Source organism: Dryobates pubescens, chromosome Z (genome assembly GCF_014839835.1).
Source record: "Dryobates pubescens isolate bDryPub1 chromosome Z, bDryPub1.pri, whole genome shotgun sequence".
Taxonomy (NCBI): Eukaryota; Metazoa; Chordata; class Aves; order Piciformes; family Picidae; genus Dryobates; species Dryobates pubescens.
Genome location: NC_071657.1, coordinates 90,721,271 through 90,743,369, shown reverse-complemented (window position 1 = coordinate 90,743,369; position 22,099 = coordinate 90,721,271). Strand labels below are relative to the sequence as shown.

At 37.1% G+C, this 22,099-nt stretch overlaps 1 protein-coding gene across 1 annotated transcript in view; it reads right to left on the bottom strand.

The window, feature by feature from the left end:
* WDR70 (WD repeat domain 70) overlaps positions 1-22,099 on the bottom strand; it is a 112,262-nt gene that overhangs the window by 5,715 nt on the left and 84,448 nt on the right. The window contains exons 14-17 of the mRNA XM_009903720.2: positions 7,262-7,362; positions 5,805-5,884; positions 3,470-3,586; positions 2,849-3,011 (exon numbers count right to left, since the gene is read on the bottom strand). Of these exons, the coding sequence (XP_009902022.2) occupies positions 2,849-3,011; positions 3,470-3,586; positions 5,805-5,884; positions 7,262-7,362 (461 nt within the window). The remainder of the gene's footprint in view (positions 1-2,848; positions 3,012-3,469; positions 3,587-5,804; positions 5,885-7,261; positions 7,363-22,099) is intronic.

Below are 22,099 nucleotides of genomic sequence, written 5' to 3'. Positions count from 1 at the left end.
ACAAGAGACATATTAAACGGATAGTTTAATACCACATTTAAGTGAAAATTTACTACAAGGAATCTGGAAGCACAGCAAAGAAATAGAGTAGTAAAAAACAAATAGCATTTAAAAAAAAAGAGAGAGAAATGTAATAGATTTTTTTAGGTCTCAAGACAGTATAAAATTTTAAGTATGTGTCAGACTATCACCTTTCCTAACTCTCTAGTACAACTTATGCTATAGCTAAAGCAGTCACTTTCTCTGTATTTTTATACTGATCATTATTATGAACTCCTGATTTTAACAGAGCCACCAGGGACACTCTTATGATCCAGTATTACATGATAATTTATATAAAATTACTGTTAGAACATCTGTAAGTTGTTTTATATACATGCCCTGTAAAGTCAGATATGGGATATAATTAACATAGCTATCTCTATTATCTGTGCATGCAGGCAAAGCAGCTAATGAAACCTATGACTACCATTGGTCTGCACCTCAAGTACAGACCTCCAGTTCTGTACATTAAGAACATAACATAGTCATTAAGAAAGGTTTTGCATTCCCGCGTCCTAATTAATAGTAATAACAATATTAAAAATTAGTATTATTAAAATGCTTTCTACATATAGTACATCAGTCAAGCTTTTAAAGCAAGTGTAATGTCAGTTTCACTGGCATGAAATTTATCAGCTGACAAAATCCTCAAGGCACCATGCTGCTGGCTGCAGTTCAATTCCTCCACATACATATCACCGTCTGGTCTGCAAGTTAATAGCAGTCTGGACCTGCATCCTCCCCACTACTCTCTTTTTCCCTGCAGCTACATCTTTAACAAGAAACTGTAATAAGATCTGTCCACCTGACACAGTAAGCCTTCTGAAATACAGCTATGTTTTAAAACTTTCATGTCTACTACACGGCACATGCCAAGAGATGAAACTTAATATACAATCAATGAAGTTACTGAGCCAAAACCACCGAGTTATCTATCTACCTGATGGAGTGTATGACTGCATTAACTTTCAAGAATGTGTAGTTGCATATCTCACATTCAAACTAAAATTAAATCTCTAGCAACATGAACTCTCAAATACGTAAAAATGGGCATATAACACATTAATTAAAACAACTGTCAGAGAAACAGGCTTCCAAATACTTCTACTTTAGTACCAAGGATGATATTGTATAATGCATAGATTTCATCTGCAACATCAAATCCCATACTTAATGATTACCAGTATGTTACACTTATTAACTACCTAGTCAAAGCCAGGCTGGGTCATTGACATTCTTAAGCTGCTTTGGAACAGCTACTCAATTATATTTGTGAACATGTGCGACAAGTCAGAAAACTGTCACCACCAGAAATGATTAGGATTCTTAGTATTTTTGAGTTTCTGGGAAAAGGTGGTGATTGTTTCACTAAAGAGCTAAACACTAATAAAGAAATTACACTCAGAAATGTACTAATGAACACACAGCCCAGTTTTGTATAACAAAAACATCAATGACAATAACAAAATGTAGAAAATAAAGTAATTTTTAAAGGGGTAGTTTCTGTTCATTAGCATGATGTGCATTTATTTGTAATTCCTTGTAGTACTATTATGAATGTGTTTATTTAATGGCTTAAATCTTAGTTATTTTTAGAAAATAAAAAAAAAATCTTTGGTAGAAGGCATTCTATTAAGTATAATGCACAGTTTTCCTTGTAACACACACATGCAAATACCACACTCACACATAAAAATTAAATTGAGTAAAATTACCATCTGTGGGCTTACCAGGATTTTACTACCATAATCTTGAGAAGGGTCTTTAATTTAACAACAACTGAATATTAACTTCTTTGTGTTGAATTTTGAAATAGGAGATTTTCCTTGTGCAAATGGAACATTTGCTATAGTATTAAAATTTAAGCAGGTACTCAGGTCCCAGTGTAGGAAAAAGTAAAGTAAAACTCATGACTTCCAAGCAATTATCTAAAATACGCTGTCAGAACACAAAGTAAATATTTTGAAAGTCAGAACTAGAGGGTACATTAGAAAACTTCTCCTCACAGTTTTTCATTGGGACAGTACCTTAATACAAGCCATATTGCAATTTCAGATATTTATTTAGAGAAGATTCTTAACAATTTAGAAAGCTTAGAAATTATTTCTAGGACTGATAGGTATGTTTTAAAAATGGAAATGCATGTTTTAAAAATGGATGTATGAATGTATGTTTTAAAAATGGAAATGCAAGGGCAACAAGGCTGGAGAGAGGCCTTGAGCACAAGCCCTATGAGGAGAGGCTGAGGGAGCTGGCATTGTTTAGCCTGGAGAAGAGAAGGATCAGGGGTGACCTCATTGCCCTCTACAACTACCTGAAAGGTGGTTGTAGACAGGAAGGGGTTGGTCTCTTCTCCCAGGCAACCAGCACCAGAACAAGGGGACACAGTCTCAAGCTGTGCCAGGGGAGGTTTAGACTCGAAGTGAGGAAAAAGTTCTTCACTGAGCGAGTCATTCGTCATTGGAATGGGCTGCCCAGGGAGGTGGTGGAGTCACCGTCCCTGGAGGTGTTCAAGGGGAGATTGGACATGGCACTTGGTGCCATGGTCTAGTTGTGAGGTCTGTTGGGACAGGTTGGACTTGATGAAACTTGGGGTCTCTTCCAACCTTAGTTATACTGTGATATTGTGAAATTTCAACAATTTCACCTCCTGGTAATTCTTATCTTTAGAACAGGGTATGGCATATTCTTGGTTTACATGTTCACGGCATTAGCCCAGAAGAGGCAAAGCATACCATTAAAAACATGTCTTCTACCAAACTCTCACTGGCCTCCAGAAATAATGTATTTGTAATTGTTTTCTTACTTAGCATATGCTGGGGCAACCCAGTATGGATTCTCCTCTGCTTCCTTTGCATGACGTAAAATAGCCTCTCGAGGGTTGCTATCATCTGTCTTGTCCAATGCAATATTCTTGACTATATAGGATGACAAGGTGCCTCCATGAGTTCCAACACGCCCACCACGACCTGTAGCAAAAAAAAAAAAGTAGAATATTTTAGAGGAAATATTTAAGAAACGAACAAAGAAATATTGTATTGTGTCAGTAATAGTGATCTGATGCAAACAAATTATTGCATTCACATTTTACTGACGTAAATCACAGAATCACGGAATGTTACAGATTGGATGTGACCTCAAAAGATCACCTAGTCCAACCTGCCTGCCAGAGCAGGATCACCTAGAATAGGTCACACAGGACACATGCTGTCCAGGCATGTTTTGAATCTCTTCAGAGAAGGAGACTACACCACCTCTCTGGGCAGCCTGTTCCAATGTTCTGTCACACTAGTGGCCCTGGTTCCATATAGATATATAGTGGAGTGACCACCCAAAAGAGTTTGGATTAAAATCTGAACAAGTATAGAACCTAAGCATGATGGTCCCTTTGGCATAGGACAGTTTGAAATTACTATGCGTAGATTACCTGGTCCTGCTACTGGAGGCTCAGGTTTGTGAGACTTCATGGGGTCCAATCGATCCTTTTCTAGCTGTTTCCTGGTGCTTCGCTGTCGTGGTTCACGGAACATCGGAAGTGCATGGGCTAAAGGGTCATGGTTTGGAGAAAAAGAAATGTTAGAAATTAAAATGTCTTAAATTACAATTTAAATTTCTTAAGTTTAAATTACAATGACTGCAATTACTCTTTGCAATGGAAAATGTGGCAGAAGCAGCCTCCCAATTCTTCTGTATCCAGACAGTGGTTTACTGAGTTAATTTTTCAAAGATGAAAGCAGCCAGATTTCCAGGGTTCCTTCAGGCAACAGCTTTATGTCTGAAATACTGTTTGCACAGTTTATGCATATTTAACTTATTCCTCTGTCATTCAGTTCTCAGCATTAGCACTGTAACCAATAGGTTGCCTTTTTCTGAACTTTCCATGTTTCTACACATTTCTGATAGTCTAGGAGCATGACAAAACCCTAGATGTATTCTTGGATCTGGAACACATAAGGGTAGAATCATGTCCATGATCCAAAATGTAATGTTTCTACATATGAAGTCAGAATCATACTCTTTCTTAAATTATGAGATTAATCAAGGTTCAAAGATTACCCATATATGAGACAATCTGCCTACGCTAAAACTCTCATTTCCTCATAAACTTGCTGCGGTATCCTCAATCACAGTAATAGTTTTGGTCTGTTCAGAGAAGACACATATTTATCAGCAACAGAGAAATGCCATGTTGAGGAACACAGTTTTCCTGTGGTGTGTTGATTGCTGCTGTTTTCCAAAATGTGGGAAATTATGTTGGTGTCAAAAGTTTAGGGTGAGTAGCACCATACTGAAGAAAATACAGAAGGCAGCATCCAGCTTTATTTTCCCACTTATTTCTGGAAGCCTGCTCCATTTATTAGACTGGGTGAAGTCACAGCCAGCTGATACAGCAGCAGATCTTTGGAAATAAATATTTAGGTTTTATTTTTGCAGAGTTCATGAAGTATGAAATGCCTGGGACAATTTGCTGGAAAGCACAACGCTTGATAGGTTTGCACAGAGTATCTGTGGTGACTAATACACAGATCCCAGCTTTTGCCATTTCTGGAGTCCAGGCTGCCTAAGGGAAACCCAAACTGCGTATTTCTCTGTTTTAATAGTAACACCTAATCCCTCAAAATAACATTCTTGCATTTTAAATATCCATTACAGGCAATCCTGACATTAAAGAGCAGCTAGAAGTCCAAAGGGGAAAGAAGAGTAAGAAACAACAAACAAATGAAAAAACCCAACCCATAAAAAAAACCAAACACTAAGAGAAGGAAAAAGTAGTTGCTTCACTTTGCAAAAAGGACTTCTAACCTCTGAAAAGTTTCCAAAACACCCAATAAACTTCGCTAGCTGCTACTTTACCCACTGCTACCCAAAAACTGGAGCTGGACATCTGCAGCAGTGAGGTAAGCAGGAGACAGCTGTAGCTGGAAAGTACTTAGGATGGGAACCCAGAACGAAAATGCCTGGTTACCAGGACTGCCCAGACTTTCTCATTCTAAACTTTCTTTTTATTTATTATGCTGTCAAAACTCTGTTTTGCTCTATAGGAGTGGTTTTTAGCTATTTCTAAGACCAAGACTACTGGAAAACAGAGCTGAATCCAAACATCTTGTAACTGGAAAAGGATGAAGAGAAGCAGGACAGCACAACTGTGTAACTGGTCTCATTTCACATAAGGAAACACTACATAGGGCAATGCCAATAGGAAGGGCCAAAATCATTGAAGCAATCCCCTTGTTGCCCTTGTAAAACTTGCCCTTGGTAAAAGGCAGGTCATTTAAACATTGCATAGTAACAATGAAAACTATTTCTTACGCATCAGTGAGCCTCAAGTATAACCCTGAGGCTAGACAGATATTTTAAGATATTTGAAACCCCATATAACTCTGGGCAAGTTTTAAAGTTTGAAAAAAATATCACTGGAATTTGTTCAAGACTTATCTCTAATGTCTCAAATTTTGCCAGTGGTACTGTTAATGTTCCCAAGTGGCAGAACACATCCTAACCCCATTCACAATTGCCAATTTAGTGACAAATGCTAAAATGAAGATCTAAGAAAGATACAGGAGTTTCTGAGGTGTTTCTTTCAGCAGTTTTTTGGTTGTGCAAAACTTGTATGAAGCACGACCACCTCACACCAATGACCAATATTTTGATAAAAGACTGCAACTTTTTGAGGGAAACTATAAAGCTAAATGGTCTGCAAATACTTTCAAACTGAGAAAGAGCTAAGTATGCTGTTAAAATTATATGTTTAAATTACTTACGTGTTATAATGTAATCCTGTGTAAGAGTCTCTGCGTGTCTCTCTTTTCGTTTTGTTTTGACCACACATAATTTTGCTCCCCTAGGAGGAAACATACAGCAGTTTAGTTGGTTTGGTTTTATCAAACTGTTTTTAATTCAAGACAGTGTCAACAAAATATTCAAGAATACACGTATCTTTGCCTGTCCGTGCACATGTTAGAGAGATTAGTGTTTCTGCTAAAGAGCAGTTATAAGACATGTGGAAATAAGAGTGGAAGATTCATTTCACACTTCATTTGTCTATAGTACTTGTAGCATGTACACTGAAAGTGCTCCTCTCCAAACATGGGCAATTATTTGCAGCAGAGGTGGCAGTTATCTAACCAGAGGTGTCTGTAACATTGCAGCAAGAAAGACTACCTCAGCCTGGCTGCAGCAAGACTGATTTAAACTGGTGGAATTTTCCTCCTCCTCATTAATACCAGGAAAGAAATGGGAGCACATAACTGAGCTAGGTTGCCTGTGGTCTGTGACTAGGAGACTAGGTTGCACTCTGGAGAGGGGTCCAAACAATGATGACCAACTCTCTTGTTCTCCAAAGCCACAAAGACCAAAAAAAGAAAACTTATTTCTGACAATCTTGAAAACCAGTGTTTGTATTCACATGAAAGAGTCCAGGTCACAGTAGGTATCCAGAAATGGTTAACTGTAACACAGTATAGCTTTGGATGTCTTTGGTGAAACAAGACAACTGCATATAGAAGAATATACCACTCAGTATAGATGAAGCATAGACTTTCCCCCTGCTTACAGGATGGAAGCATGCTCAAGTTCTTCAGCCCATCAAGACAATAAAAGCAAAACAATTGCTAAAGGACTAGTTAAGTCCTCTTCTTTTCATTCCAGGCTGATAAGCCACCTTCTGATGACTCACTACCACCCCTTTCCATCAGATGTAAAGGCAAAATCACTATGTGATAGGATCAAATTATGTCTTCCAGTATTAATTCACAGATACTTAAGTTCAAGCTAATGCTTTTAAAAAGAATTCTTACTTATAACAAAACAAACAAAAAACCCCAACAACAACAAAACCCCCCAACTGCTATATGCAATAAATACCCTTTTATTAAGACTACATCAGCACCTCCCAGTGATCACATGAAAGGTTATTCTTTTTGCAGATTTCATGCAATTAACATTTGAAAGTATTTGTAAATTCAGCTAGAACTGCCAGCATATGGCAACATGAAAAGTCCAGAGGAAAATGTGTTGCGTTTTAGATATGTTTTGTTATTGCTGTATTTTGGGGTGGTTTTGTTATTGTTTTTTGGGTTTTTTTTCCATTTTAGTGTTACTAATTAAGTGTAACTTTGTAAAGCAAAGGACACTAGAGCAGGTTTTCTAATTCTTAGTATAATCACAGAACTTTAGAAATAGGCTAAATTTCAGAAAAGAAGTGTTCTTCCTTACATACCTCTGGCTTTTGATGGGATCATAGTACACTTTGGCCAAACCATTTCCTGTACCAACCATGATTTGGTTCAACTTAGGATGCCAAAGGCAACGCACAACACTCTGAAATAAAACACATTGATAGTTCATCATTAGTCTAAATCTTACAACTAATATTCATATTGCCAAATACTGGATGAAATTCACACTGTAGCACAAACAAGCTCGATATGTGAATGAATAAAAGTTCCTCTCTAGAGCAGGACACAATGTAAAAGGAGTGACAGACAAGGAAGTACAAATTAGTGGCAGTGTGATAATCAGTGGTTTCCACAGGGTAACTGCACCATGGTCTTCATAGACATAATGAAAATGGAAAGTTTAAGGGGGTTTTGAAGGAGAACAATGAAGTGCTTCAGATACTGCATGACATTTTTATTAATTTAGCTTTCGTGACATTTTTATTTTTAATTCTTAATTCTGCCACCCTATCCTTTATAATTTTTTTCCTTTTTCTGACACAGTGCTGATCTTTCACTTGCTGACTGCAGAAATTGAAAAGCAGCTGATTTTCACTTTTGGTTCTTTCTTCCCCACAACACCCAGAAGAACTTGGTATTTGAAGCCAGTGTCTCACAGCTCTGTCACCCTTCTAGTCAGCAGAGAAACCTATTTTCAGACATTGAGTGTTGTTCTTTTACACACATAGTGTGGTTCTCCACGTGACATTTGACTCTCCATAAGATTACTGTATTCAGTGTGATTAACCAGTCCAGCACAGACACTCTTTAAGACTCAAACTTCTGACTCAAGAGAGCCGAAGGAGAGGGCACAATCTGCCATGAAGGACTCCACTTCGCTTAACAAAAATATAAAACCTGTCTGTACTTCCAACCAGCTGAGTCTTAACAGTGTTTGTGTTGCCTATGTAATAAAATGTATCCAGTGCTAGCAGGATGCACTGTCCTTTCAGTATTTCACTTAATTATACTCATTTTTCTAGCCATTTTCCTCCCCTGAAGCTAACTACTTCTCCTTTCTCAAAAGCCAGGAATAGACTCTTCCTGCAGTGCAAATGGTTTGAAGCTGAGGGAGAGTAGGTTTAGACTAGATCTTAGGAAGAAGTTCTTCAGTACAAGGGTGATGAGACTCTGGAATAGGTTGCCCACGAAGGCTGTGGATGCCTCCTCTCTGTGGGTGTTTGAGGCCAGGCTGGATAAAGTCTTACATAGCCAAGTCTACTTGAGAGGCATCCCTGCCCATGGTGGGGTGATTGGAATAGAAGAACTCTAAAGTATCTTCTAATCTAAGTCATTCTATGAATTAATAATTCAATATTCAACTACTAACATCCATCATTAAAGTGTGTGTAATGCATGTGCTTTTTTGTACATAACACAGCATATAAAATTCACAAAATGGGAACCACTAATAACAAGAGAAGTACAGAAAAGATAAAATCTAATAAGCAATTTAATACAGGCCTAACATGGGAGATGAGAACCACCTAATCTGGAAGAGAATGGTTATATATCAGATCTAGTGACTTCTGAATCACTTTCCATTTCATGCTCCATACTATTTCTGGTTTGGTCCAGATCCCCTTTTTTTGGTGTTACAAAGATTTGAAAAAATTCTGAAGTCCATTCAGCAATAATGAATCAGAGCCTCATTTTATTACAAGATGATGGAGCTGTTTTTCTGCTTTGTGTTCTTGTTTATGACAAAAAATGAGTTTAAATGAACTGACCATTCTTCCTCAGTAAAACAGCCAATCTTACACATTCCCATTTACTTACAGATACAAATGTAGTTGTTAAATACAACTAAAGGACAACAATCTTTTCAGGAGTAACTCTGAAGTACAAAGTGTAATTCTGATAATGCATTATGTCCATGATTTCTGCTACAAGTGGCAAAATTAACAAACTCAGAGTTGCTAATGAACTGTTATTAAGAGATTCTTACACAGTTATGTAATACTCAAAATGCTATGTAATTCAAAACCACACAAAGCTAATAACAAGTATTGAAGGTCAAAGGTGGCTAACCTTTTCTTTTATTAATATTTATTGCATGTGGATAACTTTAAAAAGTTTGTAGTTAATGTGGTTCCCCACTTTTTTTACTGTTAAGTAAATGTTTAAGAGCATGGTACTGGATACTAGCCAACAAAAGCAAAGCCTGAGACAGTGTGGCTCAGCACTGATGGGGATTGCTAGGTTTCTAACTTGTCAAACATACACAGCACACTTAAAACCACCATGGCACGTGCTCCAGAGGAGGCAAATGAAACTGCTATAAAATGCATCCTCATCAATCTTTAGAAACCGTGAAACATCCCCAGAATATAATTTGTTTAAAACTAAACAAATACAAGGTCTGAACATGCAAGTAATTTTATTAACCCACTGACATATAAACCTACTTTATAAGAAATAATAAAAACTACTTTTTCAGATAATTTTAGAAATGAGCAATACTTTGAAAATACCAAAATACTGAACTCCTGATCTAAATCTCAATCACATAACCCTACATAAGTAAAAATTCTGACTATACATAGGGATCATTGTAGACTAGCACTAATACTGTGAGGGAGAAAGGGCAATCTTTATCATATAGAAGTAATTATAATTTAAGTAATTCTTTCAATGCCTATAAATTTCCTCCTGTTTACATTCAGAACAACTGAGGTAGACATCTTTATCCCTGGAAATGCTAAACATCAAACTCCAGCTTAACAAAGGCTCTACCTCTCGGACAAGCAAGTACATTAATAGGAGGAGAAGCAGCGTCTTCCTTGGTTGGCCTACCTATGCACATTGGTAAATACCCACCCACTGACACAGAATTTTACACAATTACAGAATGGTTGTGGTTGGAAGAGTGCACAATCCATTTCCTTATATTTAAGTGGAATTTTCTGTAATTAGTTTTGTGCACCACTGAGCTCTGCTTTTTCAGCTTCACAATTCTGTCCCCCTTCATGTCCTTCTATGTAAGATCACCCACAAGCCACCCCTTCTCCAGGATGAGCAATCCTAGCTCTCTCAGCCTTCTGTGCTAGATACTTCAAACCTTTAATCATCTTTGCAGTCCTTCACTGGACTCACTCTAAATCAGTCTTGTACTGGCAGCTCAGAACTGGACCCAATATTACAGATGTGTCCCACCACAGCAGCATAGAAGGGAGTAACAGCCTCCTTCTGCTGCCAGTGCTCTTTTGCCTTATGCAAATGCCCATGAGATCTGCCACTACACAACCACTTCTAAAAACCAGCTTGTTTCATTTTAAGGTTGGGCCCTGCAATGGAACCCAACACAAACACGGTGATACTTGAGTTGTAATTGCTCTTGAGACAGGAGCTTTGAGTAGCAGCAACTATCTCAGCAGTTAAACACAGACTGCAAGCACTTGACTTAGTAAGACAACTAGGCAAAGTAGGGAATTAAATCGATAGCTTTATGGAAACCTAGCATAAAAGACTTGACTAACTGGAGTACTGAAACAGGCTGTAAGGTTGTGGAGTCTTCTTCTCTGGACACACTGAAAACCTGTCTGGATGCATTCCTGTGTGGACTACCATATATGATCCTGCCTTGGCAGCAGGGTTGTATCTAATGATCTCTGGAGGTCCCTTCCAACCTCTGATGTACTGTGACACAGTGGCAACCCTAAGCACTAGTTGTAAGGAAATTCTTTGGAGGGCAGCTTCAAGACTCAGAAAATAAGAACACTGGAGTAATAAGAAAATCCTTCAGTTAACTAATTCTAGACTCAAACGTTCATCACAGAATAACTTATTTTTTACAACATTAAGGCTGAAACAAGACAAATCTATGCAGATGACTGGATGGTTTGGACGGTGTATCTTTGGAACTTGAAGGCCTGGAAACTTGTCATCAAAATCCTGAAAATAATTTCATCCATGGAAATAATGTGGCCAGCTTTGTGATTCTAATATCTGAGAGCACAGAACTACTAGTAACAATTTAAAGGCTGTTTGGTACTACTGCTGTTCAAAAGCATTTGATTCTTAAAATGAAATCAATCTGGAAAGCCTTTGGCAATGTCTGTTGCATGTAGAAACACAGTTGTTGGCATTGGGAAATACTCTGAAAAAAAAAGTGAAAATATTTTCCTGAAATCAGGCAGGAAAAATATAAATAGTGTTAACAGAAGGAGAAACACTCCAAGTTTACTTTCACTGTGAAACGTTAGAATGGATTCAGTGGGCGTTATTGATAGTGAGCCTTTGTAATTATTTTCAGGTAACAGATTTGTTATACTGACTTGTCTTGTAATACTGACTTAAACTAAAAATCAATTAAAAATTATCTACACTATTTTAAAGACGTAAATTTTTTTTGCAATCTGGGTGAAAGTGTTTTCCTAAACAACTGCCTAACAAATTAAGAAGATAGGATTTATTGTCTGAAAACTACCGATGCCGCCTTCTAATGTTACATTATTTATTTACATAGAAAATATTAATAAGCCAAAAAAATACCTGATTTTTAAACTAAGCACTATACTGACTTCAGAATCCCAGTTCTTTCAAAATAAACTTCAGCTTTAGAAAATTTTACCTATAATAACTTAAAGCTCATAAATATATAGAAAGGTGGCAGGCAAAACTGATGATAGCAGTATTCCCTCACATGCTGTTTCACCTGCATTTCTTCTGAGATGTGCATCTCATGTGCAATTCTGGGGTCATTATCCCTGTCCTTACACCTAGGCATGTAGCAGTACTTTGATGGGATTTAACAGCAGTGCCTCTAAATGAGAAACTGAAGCCTGAAATATATTTGCTGTAACACAGAAAGGCCATTTATTCTGGCCTAGAAATACATCCTGTGTTAAACAGGCAAAGTGAACAACAAGAGAAGCAGATTTCCCAGCAAGCAAGAGCTAATTACATCAACTGAAACTGTCCAGACCACTTGGGTAACACCCTGACAGAAGTAAACAATACAGGACACTTTATAAGATCAGCAAGGAAAGATTAAAATTATCTGTAGCATGGGAATGGAAAATTTACCCCTAAGATGAAACCATGAAGCTGGTAAGGTCATAAAACTACAGACTGATCTAAAGGATTAAAATAATTCTCCTGAATCTCTGCTTATAAAATTAGTTTCAGGACTGGAGCAGTAAAAGCAAAGAGTGGATTCAGGATAGGAAGTGCAGTCTCAGGTGGGTCACTACAGATTGGAGGTCAACATATTAATAAATTCTAGTAAGAGGTACCAGGAAGGGTTAGAGAGGTTTCACATTGGGAAGAGGGACTGGCAGAAACAATGGGGTTTGTGAGATGCTTCAGAGAGGACGCACTATGGAAACCACAGATAAAGCCACTTAATCTCACTAATGTAATTTGTATCTACCAAATTGTAAGATTGGCCATTAAGTAACAATACAAGGAGAGCACATATAAACACTGTCTCTTTAAAGTATTATCTATCCTCTTTCGTTCCACTGCAAGAGAGATAGGGAAAGTTAAGCTTTCCCTCCATCATTGTCTTCTTGTATTCCTACACTAACATTTTACACATCCATGAGCTGAAGCTGTACAAAACCCTGGATTTTTAGAATTTTATTTATTTCATTTGAAACTGATACCCCCCACAAAATGTAACTACTTTTATGTGTACACAAGCTACAAGGAAAACAGTTGGTCTTTTGCAAGTAGCAAAATTTCATTACAGACACATGTGTCTGCGTATGTGTAGTGGTGTGATAAAAAGACTGATACTCCCCACTATCAGAAATCATGAATTTAGGACATGCAGGGCGTTACCATCCCGGACAGGGGATTCTGGGCCGCTCTCTCGCTTTCTGGGTCCCAAGCGTGCGGGTGTGTTTTTTTGCTTGTTTTCAGGATTCTGGACAGTATTTTCCCTTTCTCTTTCCTCCTGTTTCATATATACGCTAATGTAATCTGCTACCTTTTAGTGGAGAAGTAAAATATTCTGTGTAATCAACTAGAAAACTCTCCCTGCCTTTTTCCTCCCTGTCTTACCTCTTGGTAAAAGGGGAGGGAGGAGGCAGAAGGGGTGAGAAACTAAACCCATAACAATATACTTAGCTAATGGATATGAAAGCCATAATTTGCTGCATGACTGGCATGATGTTTCACTATTTTCCAAGGCCTTTCATATTTTGACATAAACAGAAATCATCACACATTTCTGCAACACCCAGTCCAAAGAGGCTACATTCTTTTCTTGCTACTGTAAAATATGAAGTAAATTAGAGAGGCCTTATTTTACAAAAATGGTTTAATTTCTTATCCCTCTTTCAGGAGGCCTTAGTGCTTCTCAGTCAGACATTGTTTGCTTTTTCAAGTTCATTATTAAAGCTCCTCCTGCCACACAGGGAAGAAAGGAAAATATGCTTTTGTATCAGTTACAAACAGTTGGAATAAAACTTTTCAATTTTTCTTTCCCTTCAAGTGCAGCCTTTCACTGTTCTCTGATGGTTCTCAACCCACAGCCAGCTTATACATTTGTTCCAAAATACTGGAATTGATTATTCAGTTATCTGCAGCTACCAGACTTATAGTTCACTAAATTCATGCCTGCTTCCACTGCTATTTGTGAGAACTGTTTGAAAATAAGTATATACAAACAAGTCTGGTAAATGGAGAAGATGAGTCTATCTACCTCCATATCTGCCTTGAAAGGGTAGAAATATCTGCTGAATGATGCGGACATACAGTTAGTATTTGCACTATCACTGGGGTGAGCAAGCCAACATTGTTCTCATAAACTGAAGTGATTTACTTACAAATTACCACTAGAAAAAAAAGTACTGCTATTTCCAGATAATTAGTGACAACTGAAAAGGAGCATGCTAATCTTAAGCTTTCACACATCTCCTAACTGTTGAAGTAAAAAGTTGTATGATGTTTCCACTGATTTAGTTTTAAAAGTTAAAAATCTGAATTAGGATCTGTAATGCTAAGTGAAGTTGATGATTTTTTTGACAGTTATGTCTGGAAATTAGGGGCAAAAGAGCACAGACTTGACTCTCAGCTAGCACAATCCTTTCACAGACTGACAGGCTTTTCTCCTTTAAGTTGCCTACAGCCATAAAACCTTAAAGAAATGAATGCAGAAGTAACCCATTGTCTCCCACTTTGCTACTTGTAAGATCTGTCTGAGCACAGAAGAGTTAATACTCCAGTGCTCTAGCAGGAAACAATAAACACAAATATAAAGAAGCTAAGATCTTATTATCTGTATGGCCCCTAGATAATGGATAGGAGCACTAGAAATTATTGAAGGTAAGTAGATATTGCACATGAAGACTTTACTGTTACTCAGGCTTTTTTTTCTCCTTTTTAACTGACCCTGCCACACCTCTGACCTCTATTCTTTAAATACCCACACACCTTAACCTGCCTTTATAGCTAACAGAAAGAAATAAGCATTTTACAGTGGCCTTCATCTAACCTATTTCAGATATCTATTTTAGGATGAGATAAAAATCATACTCTGGATATGTTTATTTTCTCTGATGACTAGAAAAAGGAGCCTAGGGTGACTGGATCAGCTGTAGACGTCTATATTTGGTCAGGTGAATCCTTGCAGCATATAATGGCCAAAATAACCACAGAAGAAAAACAGAAAACTAACGTGGATCTGTATTTACTTACATAAAACTCTATAGTTCAAGGATGAAAAAGTCTGGGAGCCAAATTAAATACTCTAGTGCAGAGAGAATACACCAGATACTAACTTCTAAAACTGCCCAACAAACCTTTAGAATCCCAGCTTGAACGATCAGGTCTAGCTAAAAACTGAATGAGGATAAAAATAGAAATAAACACAGTCTATGGTCATCCTTATTACTTAACCCTTTCCTAACCTGTATCAAATAAATAATGCCTTCAGAATCTGTTCTGAAGATATTAAAAAAAAAAAAAAAAAAAAAGTGACAGCAAGAGCTGCTGCTCTAAGAAAATATTTTTGGTTAGGGAATGAAAAACTTAAACAAACTTTCTCTCTTTCCTACGTGCAAGCTTTGCTTCAGTGGCCATGACGGTATGTGACAGGTTCTGTTTGAACAGCCCTGCTTGGATTTGCTGCTCTTGGCTGTTCAGACAGCCAGATAAGTTGTATGACAGCAGGGATGATAGTGAACATGTAAAATGACATTCTGACTGTGGATGTAGACTCTGTAGGTCACCACAGCAGTGGCCAAATGGGGCTTTTCTGACTGAACAGAACATTTATCTTACCTATAATTTTTCCAACGTTGCTAGTGAAAACCTAAAACCAATCTGTCAAAATCAGTGCAAATACAAATACATTTCATTTATTCAGCACATCTATTCTGATATTTGCCCTGTAAAACCTGTATATATCCATAGTGAAGAACTGCTTGTGCAACACAGTATCTTTTAAACATGCAGGAGCTTAAACTATAATTAAGCAATAGTACTTAGGAAACCCAACTCCTCATTAGTATGTATTTTATGAAACAGTAATTACCTTTCAAACTTACATTATCCCTTACCTAAGTTTATAGTTACATTATCTCTGTATTTGGGAAAAGAAAAGATTTAAGCTTGTGCTGGACTTAGTGACCGAATGTTAGTCTGCCTTCCGCCTTAATCTCCTATAGTTCCAAGTTGCAAAGCATTAGTGATATGACTTCCCAGAAGAGAAGGAAAATGTACATAGTTGTTTCAGAAAAAAAATGTATTTATTTCGAAGGCTTTATATATAACTATATATATAAATATTAAAGTATTTGGCTGCAGAAAGCTAAAACCAGCTTTCCACTATCGCAAAATCTTTCTGTGATTCTTCCCTAACCCTGTTTGGCTGCTACTGCATTTTATTAGCACAAGTAGGAAAGACGTTAATGCAGTACATGTTATAATGAAGAAGCAGAAGCCTATAGACACTGCTGTACAGGGGATACAAATCTAGTTTTAGTACATACTAAAGTGGACGTATTTGAAGTGGCCCACAGTTTTCAGGGATTAAAAGTGTCTTTGCAACTGCTTAGGAAATGCCTTCCAGCAAGACTGTACACGCTACTTTTTGAAAGACAAAAATACCTCACAATATACTAAAAATGTCATGATGCTGGGCTGCAGAAAAGGCCCACATTCAGATTTACAGGCAGCACAGTGATTCCTGCCCATCTTACACAATGTCAAAATTTCAAAAGGAAATACTTATTTCCTCACTCTCACACTCTATAAAGTTTAGAAATGGGTCTAAAAGACTTTTAAGCATGGTTCACCAAATTTTCCCCAAATGTAAGAGCACATGGAGATACTTTATCCCCAGTTCTATGCAACTGCAATTTAAAGAAAAAAATAAGCAACAAACCAAAATATTACAACAGAAAACCAAATCAAAAAGCTCCACAAACCCACCGAACCAACCCCAAAAACCTGCAAAAAATTACTTGCAAACTCAATACTCTGATCTAAAGCCAATGGCTACCTTATCTGCAGAAATACCACTATTTCTACTAATCAAGAAGCATTATTAACAATGGTTGACATACCAAGTGGAGAGTAAAATCAAGTGATAATGTTAGCATAGTAAGGAAAGGCTTTCTCACAGATAGGTCTTTTCATTCTTCTATAGTGACCTTCATTTCTCTGCAGAAGACCTGCATGACACAGTGCCTACGTTAACTGTCTGCTCCCCTCCAAAACCAACCACAGTTCTGCCTTAAGAATTATGGAAAGATAATGCTCACAGAGACAACATTCATACCCACTGCACACTCTGCAATCTCTTTACGCTGGTGCCTTGCTGCACAGCAGTGACCCTGAAGTCAACAACTTGGCTTGCCATGCTGCTGTATCTGGGAAAGGCCGCTCTGCCTCCAGGATGTACCCAACAACCAGAGAGGAAAATGTGTAAACTGAGTAATTCTAGAAACTGCTGGGTTTTGTTGGTTTGGGATTTTTTGGTTGTGTGGGTTTGTTTGTTTTGGGTTGGTTTGGGGGTTTTTTGCTTGTTTGTTTGGGGTATTTTTTAATATTAAATAAAGGATTTAGAACTATGCCATTTACAAACATCTGCAAAACTGAACAGTAAATGCAACCGGTCTGCTTCCACCTGGTTTCTTCGTTTGAGCAAAAAGATGGTTAACACTTACATGTTGATAATATGACTGCTTTGATCCAAATAAAAATGTTAAAAAAAAAAAAGAGGCTATTCACACAATAAAAATATACAGCTATTATATTAAAAATATACTTTAAATCCCAATTGCAAGAATCTTCAGGTTTGAGATTTCCCTGCAGATCTTCCATGGAAAAAAGCCAACTACAATAAATAAGGTGGGAGGTTAGGGACTACCTAGAATGCAGTGACTTGCTATCATTAGATTTAAAATACTCATGAGAAAACAGTAGTATAGGAAACAGCACTAATATTTTTCCCCTGTGAAACATGACTCAGAGAATGTGTGGAAATGTTCAATTGACAGGGACCAGAAACAGACAAAATTTACTATTTTCTATGTAGAAACCAGAAACTTTAAAATATTTTCAGGGACCAATAATTTAAAGCAGGGTTTGAGTATAGAACATATGGATAGCAATGCTGTATCACCTTTCACGGTACATAAAATACGTTCTTAGAGGTAAAGTGAGCCACTGAACAACACCTTCCTTTTTTGATGAATAGAAAAAGTGACTTAAATCAAGATGGCAAACTGGTTTCCTTGCAATTTCAAGGTAGGGCATTTTCAAGCACCTGCTCTTTTAAAATTACAGCCACACCAGCATCACAGTATACTGCAAAAGTAAAGCAGACAACTTTTGTATACAACCCCCACTCCCTATTACAGTGAGGAAATCTGCACAGTTTATTTCTCTTGCATACCTCAAATGTCTAGTGACAGCTTCCCTAAAACAAAGTACATGCTGCTGTGGGATATATGAAGGGAAGGACCACACTGTCTTCACATATACGAAGGCAGAGAACAAAAATTAATCAGTTGCCTCACTATAAAAGAAAACATATTCCTTTACCTTTTATAGTAGATAAACAAGTCAGCACAAAAATTTACTGGACCTTGATTACTTTATTTACTTCCTTGTGGAAAAAAAACAGTAGTTTTTCCTTTCAAATAAAACAAATAACTTAATTAAAAAAAAAAAACCAAACCCAAAACTGAAGTACCATGATGATGTAGTCCAGAAGTTAAAATAACTTATTTTTCTTAAATTGAAAAGCCTTAAATCTCAGTGAAATGTGCCACAGTGGAGAAGCCTGTTACTATATTACTGCACCTTATAAATAGTAAATGACGGCTTTTGAGGTCAAGGAAAGAAATACTGCAACCCTATATCAACTGTGCATAAAAGATGCTGGAAGTTTTGTATTCCTTATTCCTTTTTTTCACTCTTTAATCTAAAAAGAAGCTTTATTTATATCTTGTCTCAGAGCACCTTCCCGAAACATCCCTTAGAGGTATTGTTCAGGAGTATTTAACGATTTTTAACTTTTGCTTATATTTGAGAACCTAAGAAAATACTGAGGAATCCTCCTAACAGAAAGAGGTTTTTCCAAAATAATCACAAATCTATGGTTATAGACTGTTGCTTGTTTACAAAAACACGTGGGATACTTCACAAACTTGCACATCTCATTTTATAATGTACAGAATCTCATCATGTTTGCTTATTTTTAAATTGTTACATTTTCATGTAAAACCAGCATTTTCTGTAATTTTTTCCTAGTGTTCCCTCTTGCTTGGCAGTACAGATGTGTACTACTCCTTTTCATATGGGGAAAATGACCACGCTGCTGCTGTCAAAATCAATCTTGTCAGCAATAAGGCTAACTACTGGGTGATCTGTTCAAACTAGACAAACAACTGACATGTGAGAGTGATTTGAGTGGCTATCCACAGCTATTTTAAATTAAATTGACATTGGGAAAAATTTTGTGTACTCAACTCTGTTTCCCATACACTAGTATTTATAATTTGCTCTCATAAAGATCTCATGCTTGCTTAAACACGCCGTATGGGTTGCACCCAAGGTACTGAAAAAGCTGGCTGATGTACTTGCCAAGCCTCTTTCTACCATTTACCAGCAGTCCTGGCTGTCTGGGGAGGTCCCAGTGGACTGGATGGTAGCAAATGTGACTCCCATCTATAAGAAAGGCCAAAGGGAGGATGAAGGGAATTACAGGCATGTCAGTCTGACCTTGGTGCAGGGAAGGACATGGAGAAGATTGTCTTGAGTGCCATTAGCACCATATGCAGGGCAACCAGGTGGTAAGGCCCAGTCAGTAAGCATGGGTTTATGAAGGGCAGGTCTGGCCTGACAAACCTGATCATCTTCTATGACAAGATGACCTGCCTAGTAGATGAGAGAAAGGCTGTGAATGTCATGTACCTGGACTTCCACAAGGCCTTTGACACGGTTTCTCATGGCATTCTCATAAAAAAAAATGGCTGTTCATGGCTTAGATGGGGACCAGCCCTGTTTAATTTCTGTATCAGTAACTTGGATGAAGGGATTGAGTGCACCCTCAGTAAGATTTCAGACAACACAAAATTGTACCCCTCTTCTGGCATGCAAGTCTCATCACCCATCCAAATGGAATGAAGAAACATTCTGCATGCAATTATAAATCTTTCACATAAATTAAGATTCAAATGTTCAAGCTGAGAAAGTTCAGTAAAAATCTTTTCTGATTGTTACTGGAGATGAGAGCAAAAGAACAATTCACAGTTAATGTTGTTAAGGTAGAAGAAATAGGGGCAATAAAACTATGAAGAAGCTGCATGTGCATAATAGGAATTTAGTCATGTCCAGTTCTTGTTAAAAAGAGAGGAATTTGTACCGCTTAGCATACATTAACTGTGGTGACAGTACAAAGCTTTCATAACTTCCAATCATGCCTGTAAACACTGAAATACAGCACACAGAGCTTCAGCTTCCTCATGAGTGGGAAAGGTAGAAGCTCCCACCCTTGAATTTTTATCTGATCTACAGTAAGTAAATGACCCTGTCAATAACCTGCAACATGGGTGGCTTCAATACTTCATAAACAGAGGGAAGAAAAATTCACTGAGTGTTACTAATTGTAAAATTCCTATGTCCATATCAAGATATCTTGAAGTCAGATTGCTGGAGGCAGAATATGATAGTCAAAGAAGCACATTAAGTATTTGCCCTGCTGACACCACCTTCTGCTGGCACACTGCTACTAGCCAGAGGAGGAGTGCAGAGTCTGCACCACTTCTGACATTTATTTCATTTTTCTTCAGAGGTTTTGCTATTTATCCAAGAAGCTTCAGTTCTACAGAAGTGCCTACATGTTGGAAAGGAATTCAGTAGTGGACAGAACAATATAGTCCCTAACCTAGCCTCAGACTGTGCCCAAAATTAAAACAATAAATGACTAATACGTGAAATGAAAAGCCACAACAGCAGAGACTATCAGACTGCTATAGTCCATTAGTAAAACCATAAGGTTTCACTCCGGCAGCTCTGAAACAGTAATGGGTTTTCCCATGAAAACTTGAAAGAAAAGGTGAAAAAAGGTTTGCGTGGTATGATGGAAAGGAATGCCATCCACAGCTTTGGTCAAACATTCCCAGTACATATTTTCCCATTACCCCCTAGGTTCATTCACAGGCCAATTGCACTGGCTATTTACCAAGGGGGATTAAGATAATGTTTACTGCTCTTTAATGTTTTCCAATTTTCTAAGCTTCCTTTTGAAATTAAAAAAGTAATACATTTATAGTTTATATTTTCTCTTTGCAGTAGATTTTCTCTTTTTCTGATTATATACATTCTACCACTAAACTGGTATACAGCTGACCTCTCATTATTTTAATTTTCTTGTTAATATAAATGACTAATGATGCCCTTTTTCTTTATCAATTTGGACAAAATCCAACTGAAATCACAGAAATTATTTTCATGAGGAATGGGAGCAGATCAGGCTCTTTGCAAAGACAGATATCACTGTGTTTATGTAGGTGCAGTGCAACTTCACCTAAACAACGGGTAAACCCCACAAAAGTAGGAAGACTGAAATTACATATTTAAGTACAAGATAATACAAAAAAGGTGAAGTAGTATGATATTTAGTTACTGCTGAAAAATGCCTTGATAAACTGCATAAAAGATATTCATCTACCCATTTATAGGCAGTGATCTTTCAAAAAACCAGCATGTACTGTTTATAAAATACAAAAGCCAGATTCTTGGAAATTCACTTGGGTTTAGCATAGCTTTATGTGTTTGTATTTTGTCAAACATTTCAGTCTGAATAGAACAAGAACACTAATGAAAAAGCCAGGTACACAAACAATAGAAAGAACTTTAAAAAAATACACTGCTTTTATTTTATAATGCCACTCTTTTAGATTCAGGTTAATATGCATAACTGCATTTTTCTTAGAAGTGTAGTGTTAAAGCTGAAAGTCAGACAGACTGACTGTGGATGTAATCATTAGTGCTGAGTCAGTAAAAATTATGTCATAAAATCATAATTTCTAAGTCTCAATTTTTCACCTATTGCTTCCTTCATTTTAATTTGATCCATTATATTCAAAGCAGAATGACAGTCTTCAATTATTTAACTACAAATGAAGAAAAACAGCAGCACTAAAACTCTATAGGCAAAAGTAATTGACTATGGTCTTAAAAAGTACCATATAAATATCAGCACCTATACAAATTTATAGTACAAAATTATGAACCTGCTGAGATTTGTACATGCTTAAAATTTACTACATGAATGGCCCCAGTGAAAGTCACTTACTGACCTTTAATTTTGTTTTTCCAGCAATTTCCTACTGTCAGTTCTCAGCTCCTTGCCTTTTTTTTTTTTTCCATTTTGA